Raw genomic sequence first — 26,738 nt, 5'->3', positions numbered from 1 at the left:
TCATCCAGTAGATCTTGTCTTTTGTTCTATCGGTCTCTACCATCCGTCTGAAATATTATATGAAAGGAAAAAAAACTATGTCTCTCTTCCCTGTCTGTCAGTGGAAGAGCTTCAAAAAGCCTCCCTTTGGCATGACATGAAAAAGTGACAGTTTCTGATTACATTTTTGCATGTGCCAACCAAGACATTTTGATCATGTTAAGAGTGAACATATACAGGGTGCAAGACAGATCTTTAGCTCCATTTCTGCATCACTGTAAAATAAAATGACTTATATAGCAATAGCTACAGTTTGTGATGTGTTCAGTTTAAGCAAAGCCTGCACAAACAGATATCAACGAAAACTGGTTGAATGCCTGCTGTCTTCAGTTACAGAACGGCACAACAAGAAGCTGAGCAACGTGGGTAGAGGCGGCATCACAGCATTGGGCCCCCTTTTCTCTATTCTTAGCTCTTCCTCCTTCTCTCACAGTCACACATGACTAGGTATAGAAAAGGAGAGGTAGAAGAGGCATCTTAAGATTATGTCTCTAACAAAAATGGGATGGCATCTATACTCAGTTTCTAGTTTAATTAACATTAAGTGTAACTGTCTGTTTGAATTCAAAATTCACAATGTACAGTGTAAGTGCAACAGGCTGTTTCTTGTACTCTAGCAGGGGGCGCTCACAGAAATGAATTATCCATGTGTCAGTGTGACCCACTGGCTATAGTTGCACACAACCGCACGTCAAGCAAGCTGACTGGCTGATCCAACTCCTGTCAAGAGGCAGGTTCGCAACAGAGAAATAAAAAATAAAAACATTACAAAAATTGGACCTACAAGTATAAAAAAAAGCCATGTGCCCTTCGCCTACGTGTAGTCCAGAGAAGCATGTTTCAGCCTTTAGATTACATTCGTTTTAGCTACAAAAACTGACACCTCAGTTCATATTATATTCTTATTTTTTTTAAGATTGTGTTGCATGGATCATTTCTTGAAAAAGAATTGAAAACTCATGGATGATAGAGGCTTTTCTGAGGCGTTGTGTAACTGCTTTAAACTTCTCTCCCTCTCTCCCTGGCTCTGAGTAAACAATAAACACCAGGCTGCTCAGCACCTGTAATCCTTCAACGGCTCAATCAACATTTGTAAAGCTGGTCACATGAGGCTTGCATCCAAAACTGAGTCAGCCGGCTGTCTGAGTCCCAGCGTCAACAGCTCGACACCCATATATTCATGGCACCTCACTGCCGCCACTCCGTTCACGGTCCACCGATCCAAACAGGGACCATGCTGCCTGCCTGACAAGAGAGCCAATGCTCAGATCCAGTAATCCCCTCTACCCAACCCACTTTCCAAAAACATGCAGCATCACTACGCTGCAACAACACACCCCTCCTAGGCCTTGTTGCTTACGCACCCAGAGCTACATCTATCTACAAAGCTTTCTCCTTCATCCACTGTCAGTGAAGCTTCCTCTGGATTTACCGCCTGCGTCTGGGTCTTTGCATGTCTGTCTCTTTTGCTGTCTGCCACGCCTTAACCCCTTGCTCACTCTGTCATGATTCCCCCCCACCTTTTTTTTTTGATGGAAAATCTGCCCTAGAAACACAGATCACAAGCAGCCATTTCAAGCCTGCAGTGTCAGCCAATACACAACTGTCGAGACGGAGGGTGAAGTTTAGATTAAAAAAATGAAATATTGTGGTGAGAAATTTGGGAGCTGTAGAATGGATGGTCTGTGCAGCATATGTGAGTAAAGAGTAGAATACAGTAGGTCTGCTCAGTGTTGAAGCTGTTGTGAAGGAGGGCCATAACCAGCTGTCACACACCTCCTCTAAGTCACGCTTCAACAAAGAGGCGCATCATAATTAGATAGTTACATCAGATCCTATGAGTGGGTGAATGCAAATGTGGAGAAGCTCAGTTTAGATTTGTGAGCATTAACTTGTGTCACCCAAAGCTAAAAACAATCCAGCCAAGAATTTAATCTACAATGCCACCAAGAGACAAATCCTGGACGTGCTCCATAGGCAGCAGACGGACACTGACAGAACGTTGTACTTTGAGCATTTTCTGTTGCAAAAATGTTTACACACACACACACACAGACTGTAAACTGGTCTAAAAGTTCATTCTGTGCACTTGAATGTCATGTGTAAACTCTCCTTTTGAGCTGATTTTACCTCATCTCGTCTCTTGTACTTGTTGTCACATTTCCTCGTAGACATCTACGTCTAGGCCATTATCTCTATACATGCCCCTCCAAGTTTTAAATGTGCCTTTTATCAGTCAAACTCCCGAGTTGCTGCTGAAAGGAGCACAAGCTCAGCAATAACATTGGCTCCAGCTTCCCCATTCTCCTGCTTTATACAGTTACTATTGTCTGGACCTGCTTTCACTCGTGAAGCAGCGCAACGCGTCGTTTTGATGGGCTTATTGAAGCTAGTGCCTCGTTATCCGTTATCTCAACACTGGGCTCCCTCACACAGCACTGTAAAAAAATAAAAAGGATGTTTGACTAAAAAAAAAAAAAAAGACAATTTGTCCTTTCTTCTTTTGGACTACGGATGTTCTTCTTCATCCTTCTCCTCCCTGTCCTCGGTTTGTCTTGCTCAAAATCAAGAGTTGCCATAAGCTTTTACACATACATTTAAACACAAAGATTTGTGAACATATTGGGCTTTATTTGTCAAACTATTAACTGATGAATTTTTACCAACTTTGGAAAAAAATGAATATATGATTATGAAATGAGCTGCAGGATCACTGTGACACAATTGTACAGCCTATTTTTTTTTGTAATTTGACCAAAACAAACCATAAGGCAGAACCTTGAGGCTATTATCTCAAGAAGCACCAAGTATGTCATTCATTACAAATCACAAAATACTGTATGATCTAATCTCTAACTTGAAACATCTGTAGATGTGTTTGGACCAATTTATTCCACCTCCTCTGATGTTTTTCATGATCTGTAACTATCACGAGCGAGGACAATTTCTGCAGTTACATAAGGGTCGAATTAAAGGACAATACAGGAAAAAAAACTGTTGATATTTTGAATATTTTAGATTCTAGGACACAGGACTACAGCTGAAATGATTAGTAGTTTAATCAATTAGTTAATTGTCAGAAAAATATTAGGCAATTTTGATAATCTATTATCAAGCGAAAATGCCACTAATTCTCCAACAAGCAATTTGCAGTCCTCCAGAAAAATTGAGTTTTTTGTGATTGTTGCGGGCAAAAATCCTTGATTATGCGGCACGTTTTCTTAAAAAATGCGATGGAATATGCGGGATATTTATGCAATTTTATGCGATGAAATTGCGTGAACTTGCAAAAACTGCGGTTTCATCATGGCTTCATCGGGGGGTTTGTAGCTTTTCGATGATGTTCACGTCGCATAATTACGTCACTTCATAATGTTCCCATGGCAACAGGGGAAAATGGCTGCTCTGTGAAGTAAACACAACATTTTTCAACTTTCTACTAAGATATATGTGACTTTTTTTGCAACGAAAATGCAGGGATTATGAAATCATGCAAGCCCCGCATATTTTGCGCAGAAATCGGCAATTTATGCGGCGAAAGTGCGGCGTATTTCAAAAAATGCGGCCCCCGCATAAATATGCAGACTTTGACTGATTATGCATTGAATTATGAGATTGCATAATCGCGTTTTTCTGGCGGGACTGAATTTGAAAATGTCACCTTGGACTCTTGGCAATCAATCAAAAAAAAGCCTATATCATCAATAATGAAAATAATAGCCCAAGTTAGGACCATTTTCAATACAAGAAGTTTGAAGCAAAAAGTTCAGCTGAAATTCACCTCAGCAAATAAACAGCAAGTGTGTGTGTGTGTGTGTGTGTGTGTGTGTGTGTGTGTGTGTGTGTGTGTGTGTGTGTGTGTGTGTGTGTGTGTGTGTGTGTGTGTGTGTGTGTGTGTGTGTGTGTGTGTGTGGACATGCAGATCCAATTACTGGAATCACTGGCCTACCTTTAACATTGCCAGCCCGGATCTCCTCTCTACTCTTCAGAACTGGCATGATGGAGTGATCTGGGATTCGACTCCTCCTCTCATAGCCTCGGATGAAGGGATGGTAGACAGATGAAGTCACGCAGAGAAGACTGAGGTGGGGTCTTGCAGGGCGAGAGGTGAGTGTTGGGTTGACCCAGGGCGGAGGTGGGCGATGCTGGGGCGTTGTCAGTGTGAAGAAGTGGCAGGAGGGAAGAGGACCGTTTTTAAAGTGTAATGATATGTACAAAGGACACTTAATTCTTTAGAAACAAGGATTTTTACATATAAAAAGGCCCAAAAAGATCAATCTGCTGATCTAACCTGGTTGAAATATGCTTTTGACTCAGATCTTAGAAGACTTTAAAAGTTGACCATCAACTCAAAATGGCAGCCTGCTTATGAATTAAATTAACTAAACTAAAAGATAATAGATGGTATAATAGAGGGGTGAAGGGGCGCTCTTTCATTCGTCTCTTTTTCCTTTTCCTCCAACGCTGGTGATGCAGCTCGCCAAGGTCTCCCCCCAAAAGTCTACAAGCATGTGAACGCAGTTGCCGCGGAGATGAGGAGATGAGCAGCAGTGGGTGTGTACGTACTCCTCTTCTTCTTCCCTCCCTTCCTTCTTCTTCTTCTTTGGCTTTCTTGCCTTGGCTTTGCTTTAGCCAGTCATGATGATCAGTTGTCCAGCCCGCTCTGTGCTCTCCTTGTTCTCAGTCTGAAGGGGACAAGAAGAGAAGGACAGAGTCAGATGGCAGAGAACAGCTGTGGATGGATGTGTTGTTGGTGAAGGCTGAATGCCACTGTGTACACAAGTCAATTGCCTCTGAGGTCAAGGCTTAACTCAGTGAAGCCGCTGTGTCTACATGCCCCCTTTCACTGCAATCTCAATGTGTTGAACGCTGTTGCCTAGCAATATTACTGTGCTATTTTCTTCGTGGAAGATGCTGACAGCGCTTCTGTTTTATTCTTGCTTTAATCCAGTACTTCTACGAGTCCTGACTCAAAGTGATAGTTTGCCATATTGGTCATATCAAGATAATCCTTTAATATATCTGTTTATATCAAGGCAATTTAATGAGAAGAACTGGCTTTGGCTTAATTGGCTTTTTTTATGATTGCTGCATCAGTGTGATAAAGTACCTTGATTTGTTGATACTTAATTTGCCCAAAATGGACATTCTTGTCTGGTTATTTTATCATTAAACTGTTTCTCAATTTCATTTCCCAGATAATTTACTGTATTAAGATAAATATATATACCAATACCAGGATATAAAATCACATACACTGTGATAGATTTTATCCAGAGCACCTACTCCTGTTTGTCTGTAATTATTTCAGACTTTTTATTTATTCTCACAGATTTTAAAATATGGCCCTCTCTTGCACTGGTATGAGCTCATATAATGCATTACTGGGACAAATTTTCCCATGACTTTTTCCCATCTCACAAGGTTTGATATGCCAGATGTTTAATCAATATTTGTGTCTTTATTGATGGTAGGTGAATATTAGGTGGTTCATCTGGGACAGTCATCTTCAGTGTGCCCCACAGAAAGTTTCAGTTCCCTTGATTAAAAAAGGGAAATAATCCCCTGCTTTAACCCAATATGAAAATACAACTCCACGGTAAAAGAAATTGTAGCATTTGTGATGATTCTCTTTAGGTTTAATGCTACTAAAATATCAATAGATTTCATAATTTAACAGAGGTGGGGAGTAGAAATAGGCAACTCTTTATTTGCTATGTTATTAAACATTTCAAGACTTCCTGGTCTGGCACTGTAATATCCCTAATAGAGCTGAAATTATGGTAATCAATCAATTATTAAAGAAATATTTTGATAATGTATTATTTAAAGCTGTGGTAGGCACTTTTTTTTGCATCGTCGGGCAAAAATTCCATTATTAATCTTTCAGCATATTGTAATTCAAGTGATCTGAGAGAAAACTAGACTTCTGCATCTCCTCTTGGCTCTGTTTTCAAGGTTCGGAAAATCTAGCCATCACAGGGGACTTTGGCCAATCACAGGTCACTTCAGAGAGAGCGAGCGATCCTATTGGCTGTTCTGCGCATGCATTGCCCATGCGAACAAAAAGGGGAGGGGGAGGCCTGCAGGGAAAAAGGTCTCACTCTACTTCAAATTCTGCCGTTTTTTTGCATCCAACGAAGGCTTTAATATTTTTTTCTTCATAACTCTCTGGTTCCATCGTCTCAAAAGGTGGATATTTGCTGGTGTTCTTAGGCCCCGATCAGTTTTATTGTTATTCTTGCTAAGCAACCTCCAAATCGGCTGTCCTCAACCAACAGTTATTTTGCTGTATGAAATTAAATGACGTTGGGCGCTTTCCCGCTATGAGTCGAAGGTTTTTCAACTCAAAAATGTGAGGCGCTCAACAACGTAAAAGCAGCGAGCAAAATGCTTCACTCTGTTTCAGCAGCCTGGGGCTTCACGCCCCAGGCTGCTGAAACACGCTCTGTCTAATGTGCCTTAATCTTCTACAATAGTCAGTTCAGTTTTCAGGTTTTGGACTTTTGGTCGGACAAAAGAAAACATCTTAAGACGTCACCTTAGATACTGTGACAGATACTGTTCTTTTCTCATCTGTTATGGACCAAACGATTAATTAATCGAGAGGATAATCGAGAGATTAATGAAGAGTGAAAATGATTGGTAGTTGCAGCGACAGTAATGTCTGTTCTGTCTAATGTTTCATCATTTCATCGCCTTTAACAGATCAAGGGAGTTGTCTTTTTTACCGTGTATATGCTCACAGGGATCTGTCGGTATCTGGAAACGTGTGTTTATCCGTGTATTTTAAGGAAGTCGGATATGTAGGTATACACAATTTAGCCTAAGGAAAATTGTCTAGTCGAGTATATCTGCATGTGAAGGATTTTAATCCTGCCTGGCAGTATAATGAATTATTCATTCAAGAAATTTTATTTACAAAAATCGACTCTGGTACACACACTGTACTATTAAAATGACACTGATAGCTTGACTCTGATGCAGAATAATACAGTATTTCCTAAAATAAACCTTTGCAGAACACAACTGAATATGGTTTGTGTGTTTGTTTAGTTCCCACGCTAGGTTATGAATCAACAGCTTCTCAAAATGTGGAATGTTATTTGGTGTGAGTTATTCCAGAAAGACATTTTTACTGAAGCAAAGGCTTTAATGTGTATGTTACTTTCGTACTTCATCAAAACGCCAAAATGTGTCAAAATACATTTTGCGGTTTCAGTACGTTTCATTTGCTTTATGGACACCAGTGTTTTGATGAAATCAACTAACACGTGCGTTCTTGATGTGCTTGGTATCTCTAAAGATCTAAAGTCTTTTGAACATAACTCCTTCATTAGCCTGAAACCCAGTGAGAGAGGTGAGCATGCCCTTTAAAGCCTTGATATTTTAAACTACTGTGTGCTCACAGTGAGGCAACATCACACCACTGTTTCGAAAGACGCCCTAAATCATTTGTACTGTTTTGCTTAAAGACGTTTAGTTAAAATCAACTTGAAACTTTTAGAACAGGGGCCCACTCTTTTACAGCCTGGTCCTACCAGACTCTCGTACATTTCATTTGTACAGAGAGTCTGGCCACTCTCCATTGAGAAGTGTTAACTTCCTTGAAGGCGGGTACTCTGTTGAAGTTTAAAACTATTGGATCTGCCCAGAGCCACTCTGGGTCTGCCATAACCAATCGCTAACGTTTGGTCGTGACGTCGGCTTAGCATCGCTAGCGTTCGCCTTAGCCAACTCCTTCACCACTAACGGAGCGAGCTGGAAAATCTAACTTTTCCCGAACCCCGTGGGGAGGAGGGCCACAACATCATGGCCACCAACAAAACTCAGCAAAGATTGTTCTTGCTCGGGCTTGAACTTCTGGATATTCGGCAGCGTTGCCACAACAGACCGAATGGCTTCGCTCGCATCTTTCTCCGCTTACAACTCAAACTAGCGCACAACCTCAACGTCATTGTTCTCAGCCACTCACTCTTTTCGCTGATTGGACCACCAAATATTTGGCCGGAGAAAACCCAAGAATATACCGCAAACCCAGACGGTGTACTGAAGGAAAATGAAAACTGAGCGAAAGTACGTAGGAGGGCGGAGCCAGGCTAACTCTTTTACTCTGTTAATGAAAAATATTTAAGAGGAACCCGCCATAAGACCCTTATGTTTTATTATTTTTACTATACTATGTGACAGCTAAATGTCTAATGACTCTTGAGTATTTTGTGTTGTTAACATCAGTTCCTGACTGGCAGGAATCACCTTATTTACAAGGCTTTTAGTGCAGGCACAAGATACTTTTCATAATTCAGTTTGGGGAATGTGATGATGATGATTTGCTTTTTTATGTGTAAACAATTAAGAGTTTGCTCTTGTTTGTCGAATCATCTTTAGGATAATTATGCCATCAGTAATTTGCTATTTCGTTGCTAGTTAATTACCATAATAAGACATCTGGTTGCAGAAAAGCTAACACAGCATTGGATCACCTATCCAATATATAATGCGCTCTGAGCCATACATGAGCCCAGTATGTCACCGACAATGACAGTGTACTCATTAAGGTCATGCTGAAGAGCCTGATCCAGTAACACTGGTGAATAAGTCACATTAGATCTGTGGTTCATTTCCAGAGATCTAGTCATGTTTAGAGATATTTATCATTAAGCCATTCTAAATATTATATATTTATTTAGAATGGCTTTTAATACATAGTAGCGGTGTGACATTTTCCCTTTCTTCCTCCTGCTTTTATGTAACTTTTTCTGATTTTACTGTATTCTATGTTTTATTCTTTTTATTGTATGTTACGTTGTTTTATTCTTGGTCCTTGATGTAAAGCACTTTGGATACCTGCTGGTTGCTGTAAAGCGTTATATAAATAAATGATTGATTGATTGATTGATTGATATGTTGCAGATCCATCAAGCAGAAAACAAGAAGAAATGTAATGGAGAAGGAGGAGGAAGAGGAGGAGGGCATCAACAAAGCACCGGTTAACAAACCTCAACCAACTGAAATGCACAATAAGGAGGAGAAGAGGGCTAAAATGGATGCATGTAAATGCATGCACCTGCACACTGCACTGGAGTCATTGAGTGAGTCAACTGATGTAAGCTGATGGGGAGAGATTTGACCAAATGAACAGAGTATCTTGAGCTGGTTTCTGCCGTGAATTAGAAATGGTCCTCGAGTAAGAAATCTCTGTTGCTCAAAATCCCCGCTGAGAGAAGTGATGAGAATGCGTCAAATTCTTAGATCTACCAGTACATCTATGGATAAAGATCAAAAGGCATGGTCTGATAAACATCCTATTAGTCACAGCAGGGTGAAGAAGGGTTTAGCAGTACAAGCAAATGTGGTGGAAAATATAATAATACCCTTCACAGTGAACCTGCTGATTAAAGTTCATGCAGAATACGTTTCCATCAGTGTCATGCACAAAAACATGCACGCTCGATTAGCTGTAGTCTTGCACAGACACGCACACATTCAGTGCACACACCTACTGTTCATGCATGTGCATACACTCAGTTGCGAAGAAGAAGTGAATGCTATATTAATTCACTACTCACCTAATTAACTCTTTTCTGTAACACATAATTTATAGACTGTAGTGGAGATGTTTTACAGAGGAGCAGAGTTGAGACACAAAAGCAAAGACAGAGCAAAACGAGTGGTCCTTCATATTCCTTCATGACGACATCCCACTCTCAGAACAATCAAGAAAGAGGTATGTATTAAGCCCCTTAATCAGTCCATAAGAAAGGGGGAAAAAGGAGACTAACGTGGCTGGTATGGGCCTACGCTACTGGGCGTAATTTTTCACCTTAAGGTTGAGTGCACAGGTAGATGTCCGTGGATACATAGGTTAAAAACTTACAGTCTAGCAGTGGTAATGCTTTAAAACAGGGCTCCCAAAAAGGTGTGGCAGTGAAAAGTAGAGACAAAGCATCAAACACAACGTAAAGAAGGGAAATGTGACAGAGGGAAAGAGAAAGGTAGTGATGAGATGGGATATTAAGTCCTATCTATTTTTAATCTGTCTATCAGTCTGTCTCTATCTAACAACCTGCACACCGTCTATTACACCTCAAATCTACCGCACGGCATTACCCACTTAATCCACTGTTCAACATCCAACTAATGCCAAGCGGTCTCTCTTGCCTGACAGAGGATGAGTATGAAGACAAGCGGAGGGGGGAAGAGCTTCAGGAATGAAAAATGGCCAGTTCTTGATTAAAACCAATTGAAGCGAGGGAAGGGGAAATTGAAAACATGCAGAAGCACAAGGATTCCATTCTGGAAATTATTTTGATGATAATAAAGAGCGTATCCAAGGTTTTAGGATTGTGTGTGTGTGTGTGTGTGTGTGTGTGTGTGTGTGTGTGTGTGTGTGTGTGTGTGTGTGTGTTTGTTGGGAGGGTTGTCTAAGAACTAATGGCTGCTGATGGACTGGCAGAATGACAATAAGCACAAATCAAGAATGAAATGGGATACTTAATGACTTGAGATGGGCATTAGCTCCGGACTTTGAATGCAGCTAAATAAATAACACAAAGAGAGTATCATTTAGTTTGCCAACTTTGCCAAATTATAATCAAACGGACGCCAACGTGCCAAGAAATTAATCTCATTCTCCCTCAAGACTAAACTTAATTTGTCTTCCCTTGTTATTTCACAAAAGGTTGCAAAACAAATTGATATATTTATTAAATGGAAAAGGGGACATGACATGTGGACACATAAAAAGAGATTTCTTAAAGACAACAATTAAAAATGGGCGCACTTTGTAATGGTGAGAAGAACAGATGAGGAGGAGGGTGTGAAAACAGTGCGAGACCAGACCGATATCGACTCACTGAACACTGTTGTTTTAGGCATAATTTAGTGTGCGAGTGCATGTGTGTGTTAATGTGTGTTTTATGTATACGTAAAGCACACACAAATACACACAGACAAACAGATGGACAGACACTAAACGATAGTTAACCTACCTAGAGTAACATTTAAGAATCCCGCAAGAGTGTGATGCAAAGAAAATGGGTGTGGAGGGACCAAAAGAGAAGGAAAAGGGAAAAAAAAATAGTCATTCATGAAGAGTTTTTTTAGTTGTCTTTGAAGAAAATTCATCCAAGTTCATATAACATCAGACTTTAGAGACAGAAAGAGGCATAGGATGGGGAATAATGAATTGATGGCAGCAGATAGAAATGAAATGGTAAGGAGGAACTGACAGGTATGATATGGTTTGGTGAAAGGGAGGGAAGAGTGGAAAGGAGGAAGGAAAGGACAAAAATTAAAAGAAACTCCTTCTTCCTTCCTCTTTTCTCTCACTCATAAATACATAAAATTATACACCAGGTAGATGGAGAAATAGATGAGGAGGCAAATGACAGAGAGAGAGACTATATGAAAAGATGAAGCACCTCCCAGCACCGCGATGAGGAATAAGAAAAATATAAAACGAAAGAAAAAATTGAATACTCCAAAGCCTTCCGTTTTTGCTCAGTTTAGTAAGGTGAGGGGGGGGGGGTTGTCAGTTATATCCCCCCTCTCTCTGCAACTGGTCAGTCTTCTTTTATCTTCCGTCCTCCTCAAAGCAAGGTGCTACCTTCCCCCTTCAGATGAGCTGTAACCCTTTGCCAAGAAAGCTGTTAGACATGGCACTCAGGCTGGCTGCACGATGGGGTGCTGCTACCCAGAGATACAGAGAGTGGAGCCGAAACACACCTCTGGCTGGCATAGAGCGCAGAGCACAACTCAAACTGCACTCACTTTCTCTCCTCCCCCTCCTCTAGAGAGAGAGAGAGAGAGAGAGAGAGAGAGAGAGAGAGAGAGAGAGATGTGGAGGTGGGTCCCTCTATAGGATTGTGAATTAGAGAGATGCTACAGTGAAGGAGGGCTGTTGCAACAATTGTCAAGAAAATAGTTTTTACAAATGAAAGCAATAGCTCCCTCTGTTGTTGTGCTCGGAGATGGAAATAAAATTGGCAACAATGAGGTTTAATTAGAGAGGATATATTTTTCTAAATTCTTTCCAATTTTGGTTTTGTGTCACTGTTGTGTGTACTGACAATTTGTTTATTGAGGCTCATATTGGCTTGATAGTGATGAAATTGATTCAACCTGGTTGAAGACATTTTTACTTCCAAAATCCATGTAGCTAGAGAATGCTTGAAGTTCAGAAATGTACATAGGCATTTTATTATACAAGTATTATTTGTCAAATTGGGATCCTAAGACCTACAACGGTACTCCAGAATAGGTTTTCCAGCAACATTTCAGTAAAAGTAAAATGTAGGCTATTTTACACAGGATTATCTCACTATCTCTATGATGGGTTTCCATTTCCATCATAATCTGAAACTTGTCAAATTATGTGACGTTTGGAGCAAACTATGGAAAAAAATAACATTTACACTTAATGGAATAAATTCCTACAAAAGGCAATTAAGTACATTTACTCAAATGCAGTACTTAAGTGAAGTATTGAGGTAACGTCAAAACTTGCAATTTGCTTAAGTATGTATGACAGGTATATTACTAGCGTTAGTAATCTTACATAGGCCTATACAATTTATAATCAGCCTTTAAAATATGATTTTGTGACACATTAAGCTACCCAACAGTAACATTATTTAAAGTATTCTGCAACACCATGACTAGCTACAGCATCAAAATGCTGCTTAACGTTACATGTCGATACTAATTTTACAAAAATATGATACCTATATATATTTACTCTGAAGGGACAATTCGGCATAATAAATATACTTTTTATACTTTCAAAATTTGAGCGCAGAAGTTGTATTCCTAAGTTTGTTTTCATCGTGGTATTAGTAGTTTTATTAAGTATAAACTGCCCTGAACACTTCCTTCTTCACCACTTAGCTTACCTAACATCACTATCGGTAACGTTAACGTTAGCTAGCTACCATAAAGTGTTTTTAAAACAACGTTACGACATATTTAATGAACCTTTCGCAATGACAATATAACATTAGTTGAAATGCCTAAATGGCTTATTCTTTACTTAAATAAAATGCCTAACTTGAGGTGAAATAATTTTATGGGTTTGTTAAACCGAAATACAACTAACGTTAACGTCAAACGCTGAGTTTGTACAAGCTAAGAGTTAGCTAACGCTACCAACTTTTCACAAGTAACGTTAACGTTATAGACAGACATGCAAAAACAGACTTACCATGATGTTAATGCGCAGGTCAAGAAAGAGGGAGCATTTCTGTGGGACACTCGTGATCCAAATTTCCACGTAAACAACACGTGGAATGATGAAAATAAGCCAACTACTCCCGTTAACTTGTTGCTGCTGTTGAAAACGCTAGCGACGTGACGCATCGCTAGTTATAGCTATCAGAGGCGGAGCGAATATTCGCGTCGCAAGTTTGATTTTGATAGCTGGATGTGTAGTTCGAAAACGCCTCGGTGTGATCCTGAACGCACCATTACAATCAAATACATTTACACTTTAAAAAAGCTATTATCACTTGGTTAGTTAAATCAGATTTAGAAAGGTTAAAAGCACCGTACATTGTATTTGCCAAATAATAATTCAAGGTCATTTTCGTTATTATTATTAACACATTTCAAAAAAGGCTTTCAAATATTACATTATTTTTTTTATTTAATTTGTGTCTAATAATTAAATCAAGACCAATAAAACTAGCAGGCCAATACATAGCTATATCGCATCGGTATTGGTGTATGTCTCAGCTGATAAGTATCAAGAAATTGCGCTACAGAAAAGCCAAACAAGATTTGAGGCAATGTAGAAACAGCAAGTGTCATCCCTTCATAGTTTTGTCAACCAGAGAGCACTGACAAGTTGATTTTTCAACTGTCAAATGTCCAACTTGGAATTGGTCACAATTTAAAAAAAAAAAAATACAAAGTATAATAACATAATATTTGCTGTGCACATTTACGACACCAAGATGAATGGTCCTTTTAATTTTGGTGACCCAATGATCGCTGTAGATCCATCCATTATCTGTAACCACTTACCATAATCCTACTGTTAATTTATTGTCAACAATTAAAGAACAGCATACAGCAGGTATTGTAATCCCAGCATTGCTTCATTTAAGTTTAGCAGCTTGCAGGATTCTTCCGTCTTTGCTGGCACATTGCAGCATATTTTGGCATGTTACCGCCAACTGTTAATGGAATAGTGTGACACCATTGGTGGGACTGTGTATCATGTCACCCACATGCATGCACTAGATAAACAAACTGGGGACCCACTCATAGAAAAAAACAGCTACAAAGCACCACTAGAGGTCTAAAACTCCAAAGGGACTTTTAATTGTAAATACTAATGTTGGCAGTTCTGTGGTTCATCATTGGCTGCCAGATATGTAGAGCAGCTGTGAGATTCCTGAGAAAAACAAAGCAGCAGCAGATAAGCCCAATTATCTGGATCCCTATACAAGGGAAATAAAAAGCCTTTGGTTCTTCTGTGCAAAGCACTGCATATCCATTTGGAACTGGAACTGGTAAAACATGAGACATTTGTCACAGACATCGCTGTATACTGTTACCAAAGCACCAATTTCTCTGTGGGGTACTACTGTATTCAAGGTGGTAGATTGCTGGTTCTGTAATTACAGTGAAGAGCTATGAACTGAAAAAAAAGAAAAAAAAAGAAAAGAAAGATGAAGTGTATCACAAAATTAGTAAGCCAAGACTTTAATAAAACCTTTTATTGTGTTTGTCAAAGTCTGGTTGCCAGACAAAACTTACAAAAGTTATTCAGTTTCTACCACACATTTATACATTTCTGTGCAAATCTGAGTTTACACTGATAATCACCTATTCTCAAGTAAAGCAAAAATACATCCGGATCAGAGTAACAGGAGACAACAACATAAATATCTTACTTGGTAGAGGGGCAAAGTAATTCAATTATATACAACAGCTTGAGTCACAAAAACTACATTACGTACATTAGCCAGACCAACCATTTTCCGCTTCAATTCTCCAACTCAGTCAGAAGTCCAGTTGTTATGCAGAGAGAGATATTTACAGATACTGTATGTGTTCAATGCACAATATTTGAGTTCCCAACATAAAAAGAAGTAAAAGAAGTCTCAAAACTTTCAAATGCAAAAACTTGTTTCCATTCTTTAACTGTTCAGCTAGAGCTGGAATTGATGACATTTGTGCACTGAGGTTCACAGAAGGAGCCAAAGCGCCCGTAGATGTCTTTGGCTCGAACAGCAAAATGATAAGTGGAGCCAGACTGGAACTGGGTCAGCGTACAGGCCATAGGCAGAGGAAGGGCCTTTACCTCCCCAATCTTCTTCCAGTGCTGCTGTGCTGCACTGCTGTTGGAGTTGTCTTGATGAAAGGCATAGAGGTGATAGCTGTCTACAGCTGCACAGGTCCGATCCGTTTCTGCCACACACCACGACAGCACTATACCGGTCTGACTTGGCACCAGCTTCAGCTGAGGTTGCTGAGGAGGTGAGGTCCGCTCAGCCTCCGGGGGTAAGCGTGGAGGTGCGGGTGCAGCGGGGAGAGGGGGCAGTACTCGGGTTGGTGTACTAGTGGTTACAGTGCGGGATTTCATTGGAGAGTCCTAAAAAAAGACAACACTGTTAATGTTGTGACATGAATTGTTCCTCTAGCAAAATGACCACTAACTCTTTAATATAAAAGCACAAGCAGTACTCATGCATATAGTAAGTGGGTCTAGAAAGGTGATGGAGAAAGTTTTTCATATGCCGAGATAAAAAAAAGAATTCTCAACTTTCAAACAGTCAATTGACGCTTTTACAGTCAGAAATCTGTTTTTGAGGGCAAAGACAACATAACTACTGGTAGCTTTTTAAGCAGCCCGTCAGGATAAGATCCACATATTTCACATTTCATAACATATGTAAATAACAATTACTCAAGACTTAAATAAAATCATAGAATGAAATGCAGTTCTAAATCCTCACCAGTGGGGGGCGGTGGTGGACTGTCAATTGAGGATTGCCGGTAGAGTTCTGATTGCTTTGCGGGGACGACCTTGGTCCTGCACCTGAGGGCAGAACACACGCAAAAATTACAGATTTATAATTTAGATGTTAACATACACAATATATACATGTTATCGCTTTTATTCTGTTAGTTTTTTTGTTTTTTTAAACTAGATAACGATTTTATCATGATAGCTTCCCATAGCCAGGATGAGCACTGGTTTATGCGTTAGTCCCAATATCACATGCATGCACAGAATCACCCTTTCATGTCCTCAACATAATGTGGTGGACTTACTGTTGGGAATGCTGATGACAGGGTTAGGACGCAGGGTAGGTGAGGGAGCTGCAACAGTGGCATTCTTTACTCCTGTCACTGGAGAACATGGAAGAACAAAATATTTAGACTAAGGGCTGCTTTTCATTACAGTGCGTGTTAAGGTATAGACAACAAATTATAACATGACCTATTTTATTGTACGGGGGGGAAAGAGGTTCCCTTCAACCTTACCTTGTACGTCATCATCGTCCTCGGTGAGATCAATGACAGAGCCTTTGGGTCGTGCCGCTGGAGCAGTTGCTTTGGATGGAGTGGATCCTGTAGCTTGGTTGTCTGAGAAAAGGGACAAAAGATAGAGATAAATGTTGAACCAACTTCAAAAACAAAAAATGAAAAAGCCAGCAACACCTCACTATTCTTTGGCCAAGACAGGGCACAAGGCACACTGCTCTTTAAACAATAATAATATAAACTTAGCACAAAAAGTAAGGAAATTTGTGTTTGGTAGGTTATTTCTCTGTGGTAACAATGCTTTTTGGCAATACATATTATACCATTGGAAAGCCTGTTTAGTTCCCTTACAAATGGTGCCCCATTTGTAAGGAACATGCATTTGTGGGATGAGCAGCAGCGCTGAGTATGTGGGTTGCACCCATGAAAAATTTGCCAAATCTTCTCTGCCAATGCCAAACAGCTTATTGACTGCCATTGACTCGTTTGGTGGATTGGATGATTGAAGTATGACGAAACAAGACATATTGGCAATTGAACAATTTATTCATTTCACAAACAGGAGCCTCAGTAGCGAGTGGAAGAACCATACACAGCCACAAACAGCCTGGCACCTCCTCATGCTGGTCACCAGCCTGGTCACACACTGCTGTGGGATGGCATCCCATTCTGTCGCAAGTCAGCCAACGTGGTTGTGCTGGTCACTCTGGCACAAACAGCACGCCCAAGCTGATCCCACAAGTGTTCAATGGGGTTGAGGTCAGGACTGCTGGTTGAAGAATGGGATGCCATTCCACAGCAGTGTGTGACCAGGCTGGTGACCAGAATGAGGAGGAGGTGCCAGGCTGTTGTGGCTGTCTATGGTTCTTCCACACGCTACTGAGGCTCCTGTTTGTGAAATGAATAAATTGTTAAATTGCCAATATGTCTTGTTTCGTCATACTTCAATCATCCAATCCACCAAACGAGTCAATGGCAGTCAATAAGCTGTTTGGCATTGGCAGAGAAGATTTGGCAAATTTTTCATGGGTGCAACCCACATACTCAGCGCTGCTGCTCATCCCACAAATGCATGTTCCTTACAAATGGGGCACCATTTGAAAGGGAACTAAACAGGCTTTCCAACGGTATAAGATCTATTGCCAAAAAGCATGGTTACCACAGAGAAATAATCTACCAGACACAGATTTCCTTACTTTTTGTGCTAAGTGTTTTATGAAACAAGGAAAGCCAAGTGTCATACCTTTACATCCCATTCTGACATTAATTTGACTGGCCGAATGACCGACAACTTGATTTTTACAAGCTGCTGATTGCAGCAGCAGAAGCATTTTAGATACCTCTAAAGACAACAGCATTGTTAAACAAAGTAGTACCCCACCTGTCTTTGATGTCAGAGACGTCCCTTGTGGCGGTCCTGGAGCGGTGGAACCTGTTGCTGCCGGCCCAGAGGTTGCAGGTGAAGAGGCAGAAGACATAGCTCCTGCTACAGACACAGACTGAGCCGGCGTCCTGGCTGTGGTCACAGATACCCCTGCGTTGGGTGTCGTTATCCCGCCAGCACCCCCCTGGTACACAGCACGGGCAAGAGAGAGCTGAGCAGAGGACATCTGGCCAGTGGAGGCCTGGAGCGCTGGGACAGTAGCAACAGCTGGGGCAGAGGCTGGTGAAGTGGTAATAGCGGGAGCAGGCTTGAGTATAAAAGTGGCGGTGGAAGTAGTGGTTTTGGACTTGCCGAGTGAGCTGGCTGCAGATAAAGAAGAGACAGGGATGTTGACCAGCGTTCCTGCCTGGCCATTAGCCATTGATAAAGGCAGCTGGATGAGGAGCGGCTGGCCCGCAGCCATAAGGCTGCTCCCGGAGGCCGTCTTCAGTAGCAGGGTGCCTGTGTGACTCTGAGTGGTGATGCCAGTGGCCAAGGTGGAGCCAGCATTAGAGGTGGTGGTGGTGATCAGCTGGAGGATGGGGGCCTGTGAAACCATGGCAGTGGAGGTGGGTGTATGGGCCAGACCTGTGGCCGGAGCTGGCAGAGCTAGCGTATGTGGATTTGCTGAGGGAAAACAGGAAAAATGGCTTATTTCAGAATGTGACAGGAAGTGTCACTGAGACTTTCAAATGAACTGCATTTTGTTCTCCTTTACTCATCTGCTTCTTATACTTATAAGTCAAGTAAAGGGTGCGAAACCAGGAGCAGACTAGTTTATTGCTAGCAACGGTCATGGCAGTTAAAACATATCCTGGCATGCAATGGGCAAAAGACAGGTAACACCTATTGCAGCACCAACACGCAGACAAATTCTTCACACGGCTACAGGACACTGAAAGGATAAGGCTGGCAATTTTCTACATGTCTGTCATTGTCAATGAATCCCAGACCAAAATCAACAATGCGTTAGTCCATCTCTCAATACGTTCTGCCTTCCTCAGCCTGTCTGTGACATCCAGCTCCATGCCACTCATTCCAACTGAAAATATTAGCTTTTAAAAATATACAATTTAATACAAAACAAAGGCTAAACTATTTCTTATGACAGCTGGGCACTGTCGTTTTTTGCAAAAATAACTCAAACAGGCGTAAACAGCGATGGGGACTATTTTCAGTCACAGATTCCGTATGCTAGTGAGTATTTACTGCAGCAGGACATATGTTGAATTGACTCAAACTACACTACGAAGCCTGTGTTAATGGTAATGAAGAAACATTTTGTGTTTGGCTACACTATAAAATTCTAGTTAGTAGGATGAATTCATAGTTGGTTTTGGTCTTTTAAAGAACACACGTGAACTCACATGAACACATGGAGAACATGCAAAATCCTCATGGAAAGAAACAGGACCAAATATTTAAAAATCCACAGCTTTGTTATTGGGAGGTGACTCAGCTAACTATTGTGCCTCTGGTTATTCTATTTAAAAAGGAAAAGACCAACACAACATCCAGCATAAAGGAAATCCTGCTACTCACCAGCTGTGCTGCACGTAGAAACCGTTGTTGGAATCTGCTTAAACTCCATTGAAGTACGGACAGGCCTGTTTAGAAAGATTGCTTATGCTTAGAGCTGTTTATGTCCACAAAAGGAAGATGACTGAATGTGGTAACAGGGGCTGACATTTCCTTTTATTCAACTTCATACAGTCACATTTGAACAAGGCGAGATTCCACCTCATACTGTAATTGAAGTACATGTCCAAGTTTTCATTAAAGCATTTATCAGTATGTTAAGTATAGTTCAACATTTTCAAGTGCGGTGCTAATTTTTGTGCACAAGTCACCAGAAATTCATATCCCTTTCAATATGAAATGAATTTTTTTATGAACGCTGACGAGAATCGTACTGCAATGAGAATGATATTTAGAGTAAATGTTTTAAAAATTCCAATAATGCATAATGACAATTGTCCCAGTATGCTTCTGTTCCCGTAACATAAGACTGCCAAATACTTTCAAAAGCATTTCTTTCTTTCATCACATTCTCGAAAAAATTCCGGCCTTCTCTTCACTCGCAGTATTTCATTGATAACGTCACGTATCTCCCTCCAGCTGTCACAAGATAGTACAGGGAATCGATGCTCAATGTACATCCTCATTGTCCTCCTCAAGTTCGCGGGCAGTGCCTCCTTGCCCAATAATCCAACATAATTGACCTTTGCGACCCAGTCACAGTAGACGTCGTATGGGACTAGGTAGCGGAATACATAAGATGCGTAGCGGTCAGGTCTGGGTTTCCCTGAGCTTCTCTTGCAGTTGTGGAACAGCACTTTCTCCAAGTGGGAAGTGATTGTGCGGAGTTTAATGTCTGCTCTGCATTTTCCTTCATTGTATTCTGTCAGCTTTTTTGCCATGGCAATATGACCTGACATAACTTTGTCCTCTTCCTCCTCCATTTCCTCTTCTTCCTTCGCCTTCATGACAGACAGTACAGCAGTTTTACCAACAGAGGGCGCCACTCCCTCCCTGGGCACCTCACGCTGCGGCACTACTGTCTGCCGACGGAGCACGCTGTTGGGAGGAGAGGTGCAGTTTTAACTACACTCTGCACTGCCTGAGGAAACGCTCAGGCTTCACATTGTAGAACGTCACAAGACTCAGGACCTGGACCCACGCAGGGTTACTTTGCAGGTGCAAAACACAGACCGAGACACGCGTTTGTTTATTCCAAACCAGTCTTTAGAACTACTTGGAAGTTAAGAGTACAAGAGACATGGAATCTTGATTTCCAAAACGGTATGGATTTGGAGGATGTAGGGATTCTTTATTCTGTCCATTAGTTTTAAATTCAGTCTCTAGTGACTACAGATAGCAACCCGGGACAATGTCAACTATTCACGCTGTAACCGGCTCCGTGTGTAGTACTGGCTTCAGTCCGGTATTGTCACGTTCATACAAAAGCCAAATTATAGTCACAAAAAATACCAAAGTGAACAGACTGCTGTATGATAACATGTTTTAATACATTTATGCTGTGAATTTTAACTTAAAAAAAAAAATTTGAGCATGTGAGCTTGCATAAATTTAAAAATCACTTCCAAAAACCAAGAACCTTATTACTAAATTCCCAAATTAACATATATAGTATGGTTGACAGGGATTTACAGGGGCATTGACACACGTACCGTTGAACTTGAGGGTTGTTTGCAACAGTTGCAGTCTTGGCGGTGGCGGCCGCAGCAGCAGCCGCAGCAGCCGCAGCAGCAGCAAGCGCCTGCGGAAATCAGACCGCATGCTGTCAGAACATTTTCAGTCACAATCACTTGAATACCAGGTACAAAGATTTTAGCATGTAACAAATGGAAAACCATTTCTTACCTCCTGTTTCCTTTTGTTCTCCGACGCCTGATTGGCCTCGCCAAACTTTTTTGTTAGTCGGCTTATCTTGGCCTAAACAAACGGTAGAGAGAGGGACTTTATATGTGGGCCTTGCTAACTGTGGGGAGTGAATTTTAGCAGCTCCGTAACTACATAGTACTAATCGGCAAAAGAGCATCTTGCAGTGCTGCATGTGTTATTCTATAAGAAAATGTACTTTACATTACAATGTTACCATCTACTTACTTGGAGTGTGGTAATGGCGGTTTGGTGTTTAGTGGCACAGTCAATCTTGTCTACTCTGTCCTTCAACTCTTGGAAATGTTTGTCAAAAATGGTCAACTCCAAGACCCTCAACCGTTCCTCTAGTAGCTGTTGCACCATCTGAGAAAGAATATCAAAGAAAGGGGGTAAAAAGGCAAGATTAAGTAATGAAATATCCATTGGCATCAAAGCAGCGTTCAGTTCGCTTAGACTTTGGGAAAATATTCTATGCTGCAGGATAGTTGCAAACAGACCTTTTCAAGTTTATGGTGAGCGCCAGCTTTTGCAGTAAATTTGAGTTCCAGTTGTGCCTCCAACTCCTCACGCTCCACCTTGGGTCTCTTCCCCTCCCTTTTAACGCTTTGGCAATCTTTTTCGGAACCCTCTGATAAAGTGCGCTTCAGTCCCGAGGTGGAGCCCTTCTCCTCTTGCACTACTTGAGAAACAAAGACAAACACTGACTAGAACCTTGTGTGCCATTCATTGCCCTAAATCTTTTATGCATATGTTTTCTGGCACTATTCTGTTTTAGGTCAGTCTCAGTTGAAGCAGGATGAAACAGAACGTGCACACCAATAGCTTTTCTGTGTCTAACTACACGTTCATGTTTAAAGTTGATAAATTGGGCCTCTACCAGAAACTCTGGCACTGCGAAATAAACATGAGTATAAACAAGATCTGTTTGTGGTGATCCTTTGCATTACCCCCAAAAGTTTGCCAATCTAAGACTAAGAATGGCAATTGCTAATTATATAGAAGAACAAGAATTAAAATGACTTTTTTTTTTGGGCTTTTCCGCCTTTATTTGATAGGACAGCTAGGTGAGAAAGGGGAGAGAGAGGGGGGAAGACATGCAGAAAATCGTCACAGGTCGGATTTGAACCCTGGACCTCTGCGTCGAGGCATAAACTCAGGATGTGTGTGCCTGCTCTACCAACTGAGCCAATCCGGCCACAATGAAAATTTTTTTGGCAGCAATGATGTAACGTAAAATATTTTCGTGAGGTAGTAAGGGTTTTGCCAATACAAATTGTGCCCAGGACTTTTTTTTTTTTTTTTTAACTAATACATTCTGCTTTACACCTAACGTATTACTCAGAATTTAAAAAGTTCCTAACAACCTACACTCAGAGATGTTCTGTTAATACTGTGGATCAAGAGATTCTATTGTATCAAAGCTTAGCTAGAATGTCATTTGTATATAAAACACATTAAATGCATACATTTTACTTTAAAAAGGAATTGAAACTCTAATTCAGCCTTACAAGTTCTAGTGCCTTGGGATGGTCTGGCCTGTATGAACCATAAAACGCAACATTATCGAGATAATAGCAAGATCATTTTTTGAAGATCAAGGTGCATTTTCTGGCTTCAAAGTGCCAGTAGTTATGTCTAGCTTGTCTTGCACTGCATACTACGGTGTGTTTTCAGTGTGTTTAAGTGTTTTTAATATCCTTACCATTTGATTTATTAAACTTACAGACGTGCAATATATGAGCTTTCGTCATAGAATCTTAAAGTGAAGCTGGATTTTAATTTTCAAAATCAATTTAGAAGACACAGGGAGTACAGCCCCAGCTTTGTCAAATCTGACAAAGTCAGTCAAGTGACATCACCCGGGCATCTCGGTTTTGGGTTCGGAGACTCCAAATCTTAGACAAAAAGCCTTTTAGACAGTGTGTGTGCATGGAGTTTAAAGGTCAAGAGTATTACCAGGCAAGGAGGATCTAACAAAAGACGTTTGAATACCAATTTAAATGAGATGTTATTAACGTCATTCAGCCTACAATTACAAGTGTCTTTATTATTTCCATAGCCTTCCATTTCGGGTCCACATTGGTTTAACTAGAGAACAAGAACATAAAGCTCTGCATGTATAAAATATTGAATGACATATCTAATTGTACTGCTTTTGGTTAATTTCCTTTGGATTTCTATTGAACTTTATCAATATGGAGCAATTATCTTGAAGCTTCCTGGCACAATGCCAACTCTCTCATACCTGTATTAGATGGTGGGGTGGAAGATGGCCGAGGTGGCTTTTTTGTTTGTCCAACTTCAATTTTTTCCTTTTTGGTCTCTACTTTTACTACCCCCTCAATCTTTTCCTCATTTGTTGATCCTTTCTTCACACCCTCTTTTTGATCCTCCTCGTCATTTATGTCCTCTTTGATTTCCTTTTCTTGTTTTAGATCTTTAGAAGAGGAAGCTGGATGAGACGAGGAAGGACAAGGGAGAGCGGAATCAGAAGAGGTAGATTTGAGGCAAGAAGTCTTTTCATCTTTTATTTTGGCTGTGGAGGCCCCGAGGTCCTCTGCCTTTGTAGTGTCACTATCAGTATCCATAGGTTCTGTGCAGTCAGATACTGGAGGTGGTACAGGCGAACATGGAGCCAAACCATTAACAGAATCCTTCAACAAATCCACTGCCGGGTCCTCTGTTGTAGTCTGGTCCTCCTGAAGAAGAGCACAAATAACCCTTGATTAATTAAACGTTTTTTGGACTCTCAATCTATCCACACTTCAACACTATTGAACAAATCCAGTATAAAGCCATATGAGAACAATTTCCTAAAAAACTCTAAGCATTTACCTTTTTCTTTTCCATCTCTTCTGGGGTCACCTCGGTGTCTTTTTCCTGGGTTTCCTTGGATTCGGTTGATGCTGGTGTAACGGACACTTTCGATGAGGATGATGACGAACCTTCCTTCTTCTCCTCCTGCTCGTCCTGCTCGTCCTCATCCATCTTTTTCAGTTCAAAGTTTAGAGAGTGGAATGGTGATGTGGGAGAAGCAGGAGTTTCCTCCTTTGATTTTGGACTTAGTGAAGACACCGGCGAAGGGGACAGATTGAGGGACAGGAAAGGAGCAGGAGAAGCAGGGGATGTAGCTTGGGATGAGTTGGAGTCCGAGATGTTTTGCTCTTTGTCGCCTGCTTTCAGTCCATCCTCTTTGTGCGTGCCGTTCATTAGAGGTGGCGGAGATAGGTCGGTCATACCTGGAGCTGCTGTCAACAAAGTGCTGTGCAGACTCTCCAGTTGCTGTCGATCACTGATCTTCATGGTTTTCCTAGCACGGAAAATCTTCTTCTTCTCCTCTGTCACAACAACTTCCATTGCTGCCCTGTGGAGTGACAAGGAGAGATTAAATGCTATCAAAAGGGCATGATGAATCTGGGAAAGATCTACAAAACCCTAGTGATAGCTGCAAGGGTAAGCAGCACAGTCTCTTCCGCTTATGAACCTGTCCTGGACTTTACGCACTGCATAGTAAAGAAATGGCTGCAGAGTTTCAGAGCAAACACTAGAGGTCACTGTAGAGCCCTGTGGCTTTCTTGTTTGTTCTTTTCTAGAGGGTTCTTTCACAGAGATCTGCATACCAAAGTGGCCGGTTCCCCAACAGCCCGTTTTCTTTACCAAAATTTGAATCAGTCATCCAAGCCAAATCAGACAGATCCCTACTGCCTGATTACACATTGCTGTATCTGTTCTACAGTGACAACAGTCAAAGTCCAGAAAGGCTTTTTTCATGTCAGTCTGAAAAGCTTTAACTGCTCTGACAAATTTCCCTTTCCATATTTTTCTGATTAACCTATGGATTTCATGTTTACCTAATCCCCGATCCAGAGAACAGAAATGACATTGAAGTTAACAGCAGCAACCCAACCTTACTCCCATCCCCCCACGTTCCTATTGGTTCAATCCTCAGCGAATCAGAACGGGCAAATGGAGGACGTGTTGCAGCAGTAGAGAGGTTATGCAAAAAAAAAAAGAAAAGAAAAAAACTGAAGGATTTCCCGTACAGCGTTCTGATTGTTGCACACATTGTAGTGTTGAGGCTAGTTGTCATATTGTATCTGTATTCATTTCATGTACAGTCATTTTATGTGCAAACATGTATGTGATGATTTAAACCTCTTTTTATGGTACTCAAACAAAATTAGAAATGCATTTAAGCTGTGTGCTGCAGTGAAATTCTCATTTTACAAGTAGTAGCAAACAAGAAATGTTCTGTGATATTAAAGAACCTGCGGCGCACACACTAATTAAATTATCTATGAAAAACTCACCTTCAACCCGAAAGGTTCCTGGTCATGGATTTACCACAGAATTCTTCCGACAACCTGAGGGGAAAAGGATGGATTTATTTTAGTATATTTTATATGATTGCTTCAAACTAGGAAGATAACATCAACTACGTATGAAATCCACAGACCATGCAAATTAAAGTGCAACCCTAAATTTAGCTGATCTGAATTAAGCAGCCTCCCATCCCCTGAGCTGCAACTGAGCCCTTGGCTTCAAAATGAGATATTTATTTGAAGGGTCACTTTGAATTTCATCAAACTGGAAGTACAATTATGTTGATGACAATGAAGTATATCCACATTTATTAAGAACTGATTGACCACCTATCTGGACACAAAATGCTAGTCTGTCGGACGATGATACGATTCCTGAGAATGTTGATACATCTCAATGTTGCTATAGTCATAAAATGTTTTTGTTTTTTTCAGTTTCAGCCAACTTTATGTTCATTTTGGCAAAACAAATGCTTATATTTTGGATATTTTATACAAAAATGAAAACCTTTGATGCCCATTCTTATTCAGCATTAGTATTAGGACAAAGCTTAATTGAAAACTAAAATCGATGTACAGAAAACGTATCCGCTGACTAATAAGCTAAGCTAATAAGAACCCATTCAAAGACGTGACAAGCAAACAAATCGCACAAAAAGGTTCGATTCGAGACAGTCCGATGGCTTATTAGTTGTTAAAGTACTTCATCCGTTTGCTCCATGGTATTTTTCTCTTTTTTTCCCCATTTCGTTTTTTTTGGTCTGTTTTGCCCCTTTTTTTACTCCATGGTTTGTCTTGTGTTGTTAGCCATCTAAATTGAGGCATGATGTCCACTCCAGAGAAGTCTGTATTACTGCTATACACATGCTTCACAGCACTAAGAGAAGATATTTCAGCATTCAATTTAACCGAGAAAAGCAGCATGCAAAAACTCAGCATAAACGAATAATAAATAAATAAAGAGCGATGTAAGTTGTGAGCATGGTTACTGGTACACTTGGTACACATTCCAATCTTATTGCACACTGCGCAGAGAACAATATCCCCCTCCCCCA

At 40.8% G+C, this 26,738-nt stretch overlaps 2 protein-coding genes across 5 annotated transcripts in view; both read right to left on the bottom strand.

The window, feature by feature from the left end:
* grin2bb (glutamate receptor, ionotropic, N-methyl D-aspartate 2B, genome duplicate b) overlaps window positions 1–13,381 on the bottom strand; it is a 117,500-nt gene extending 104,119 nt beyond the window's left edge. The window contains exons 1-2 of the mRNA XM_078281514.1: window positions 13,241–13,381; window positions 3,989–4,724 (exon numbers count right to left, since the gene is read on the bottom strand). Of these exons, the coding sequence (XP_078137640.1) occupies window positions 3,989–3,997 (9 nt within the window). The 5' untranslated portion in view covers window positions 3,998–4,724; window positions 13,241–13,381. The remainder of the gene's footprint in view (window positions 1–3,988; window positions 4,725–13,240) is intronic.
* A 1,363-nt stretch (window positions 13,382–14,744) lies between these two features.
* The window catches only part of atf7ip (activating transcription factor 7 interacting protein), a 30,052-nt gene continuing 18,058 nt past the window's right edge, over window positions 14,745–26,738 (bottom strand). For 2 of the 4 annotated variants that reach the window (XM_078281493.1, XM_078281502.1), the window contains exons 2-14: window positions 25,672–25,725; window positions 24,197–24,725; window positions 23,607–24,060; window positions 21,859–22,040; window positions 21,587–21,724; window positions 21,341–21,412; window positions 21,148–21,236; window positions 19,499–19,563; window positions 17,915–18,583; window positions 16,534–16,635; window positions 16,321–16,398; window positions 16,002–16,084; window positions 14,745–15,637 (exon numbers count right to left, since the gene is read on the bottom strand). In XM_078281493.1, the coding sequence (XP_078137619.1) occupies window positions 15,191–15,637; window positions 16,002–16,084; window positions 16,321–16,398; window positions 16,534–16,635; window positions 17,915–18,583; window positions 19,499–19,563; window positions 21,148–21,236; window positions 21,341–21,412; window positions 21,587–21,724; window positions 21,859–22,040; window positions 23,607–24,060; window positions 24,197–24,718 (2,901 nt within the window). In that variant the 5' untranslated portion in view covers window positions 24,719–24,725; window positions 25,672–25,725 and the 3' untranslated portion in view covers window positions 14,745–15,190. Of the gene's footprint in view, window positions 15,638–16,001; window positions 16,085–16,320; window positions 16,399–16,533; window positions 16,636–17,914; window positions 18,584–19,498; window positions 19,564–21,147; window positions 21,237–21,340; window positions 21,413–21,586; window positions 21,725–21,858; window positions 22,041–23,606; window positions 24,061–24,196; window positions 24,726–25,212; window positions 25,291–25,671; window positions 25,726–26,738 lie in introns of those variants that run through there. The other 2 variants (XM_078281484.1, XM_078281474.1) reach the window with 2 other exon arrangements.

Source organism: Sander vitreus, chromosome 2 (genome assembly GCF_031162955.1).
Source record: "Sander vitreus isolate 19-12246 chromosome 2, sanVit1, whole genome shotgun sequence".
NCBI lineage: Eukaryota > Metazoa > Chordata > Actinopteri > Perciformes > Percidae > Sander > Sander vitreus.
The sequence above is the reverse complement of the archived record's forward strand: the minus strand, read 5'-3'. Positions and strand labels throughout refer to the sequence as shown.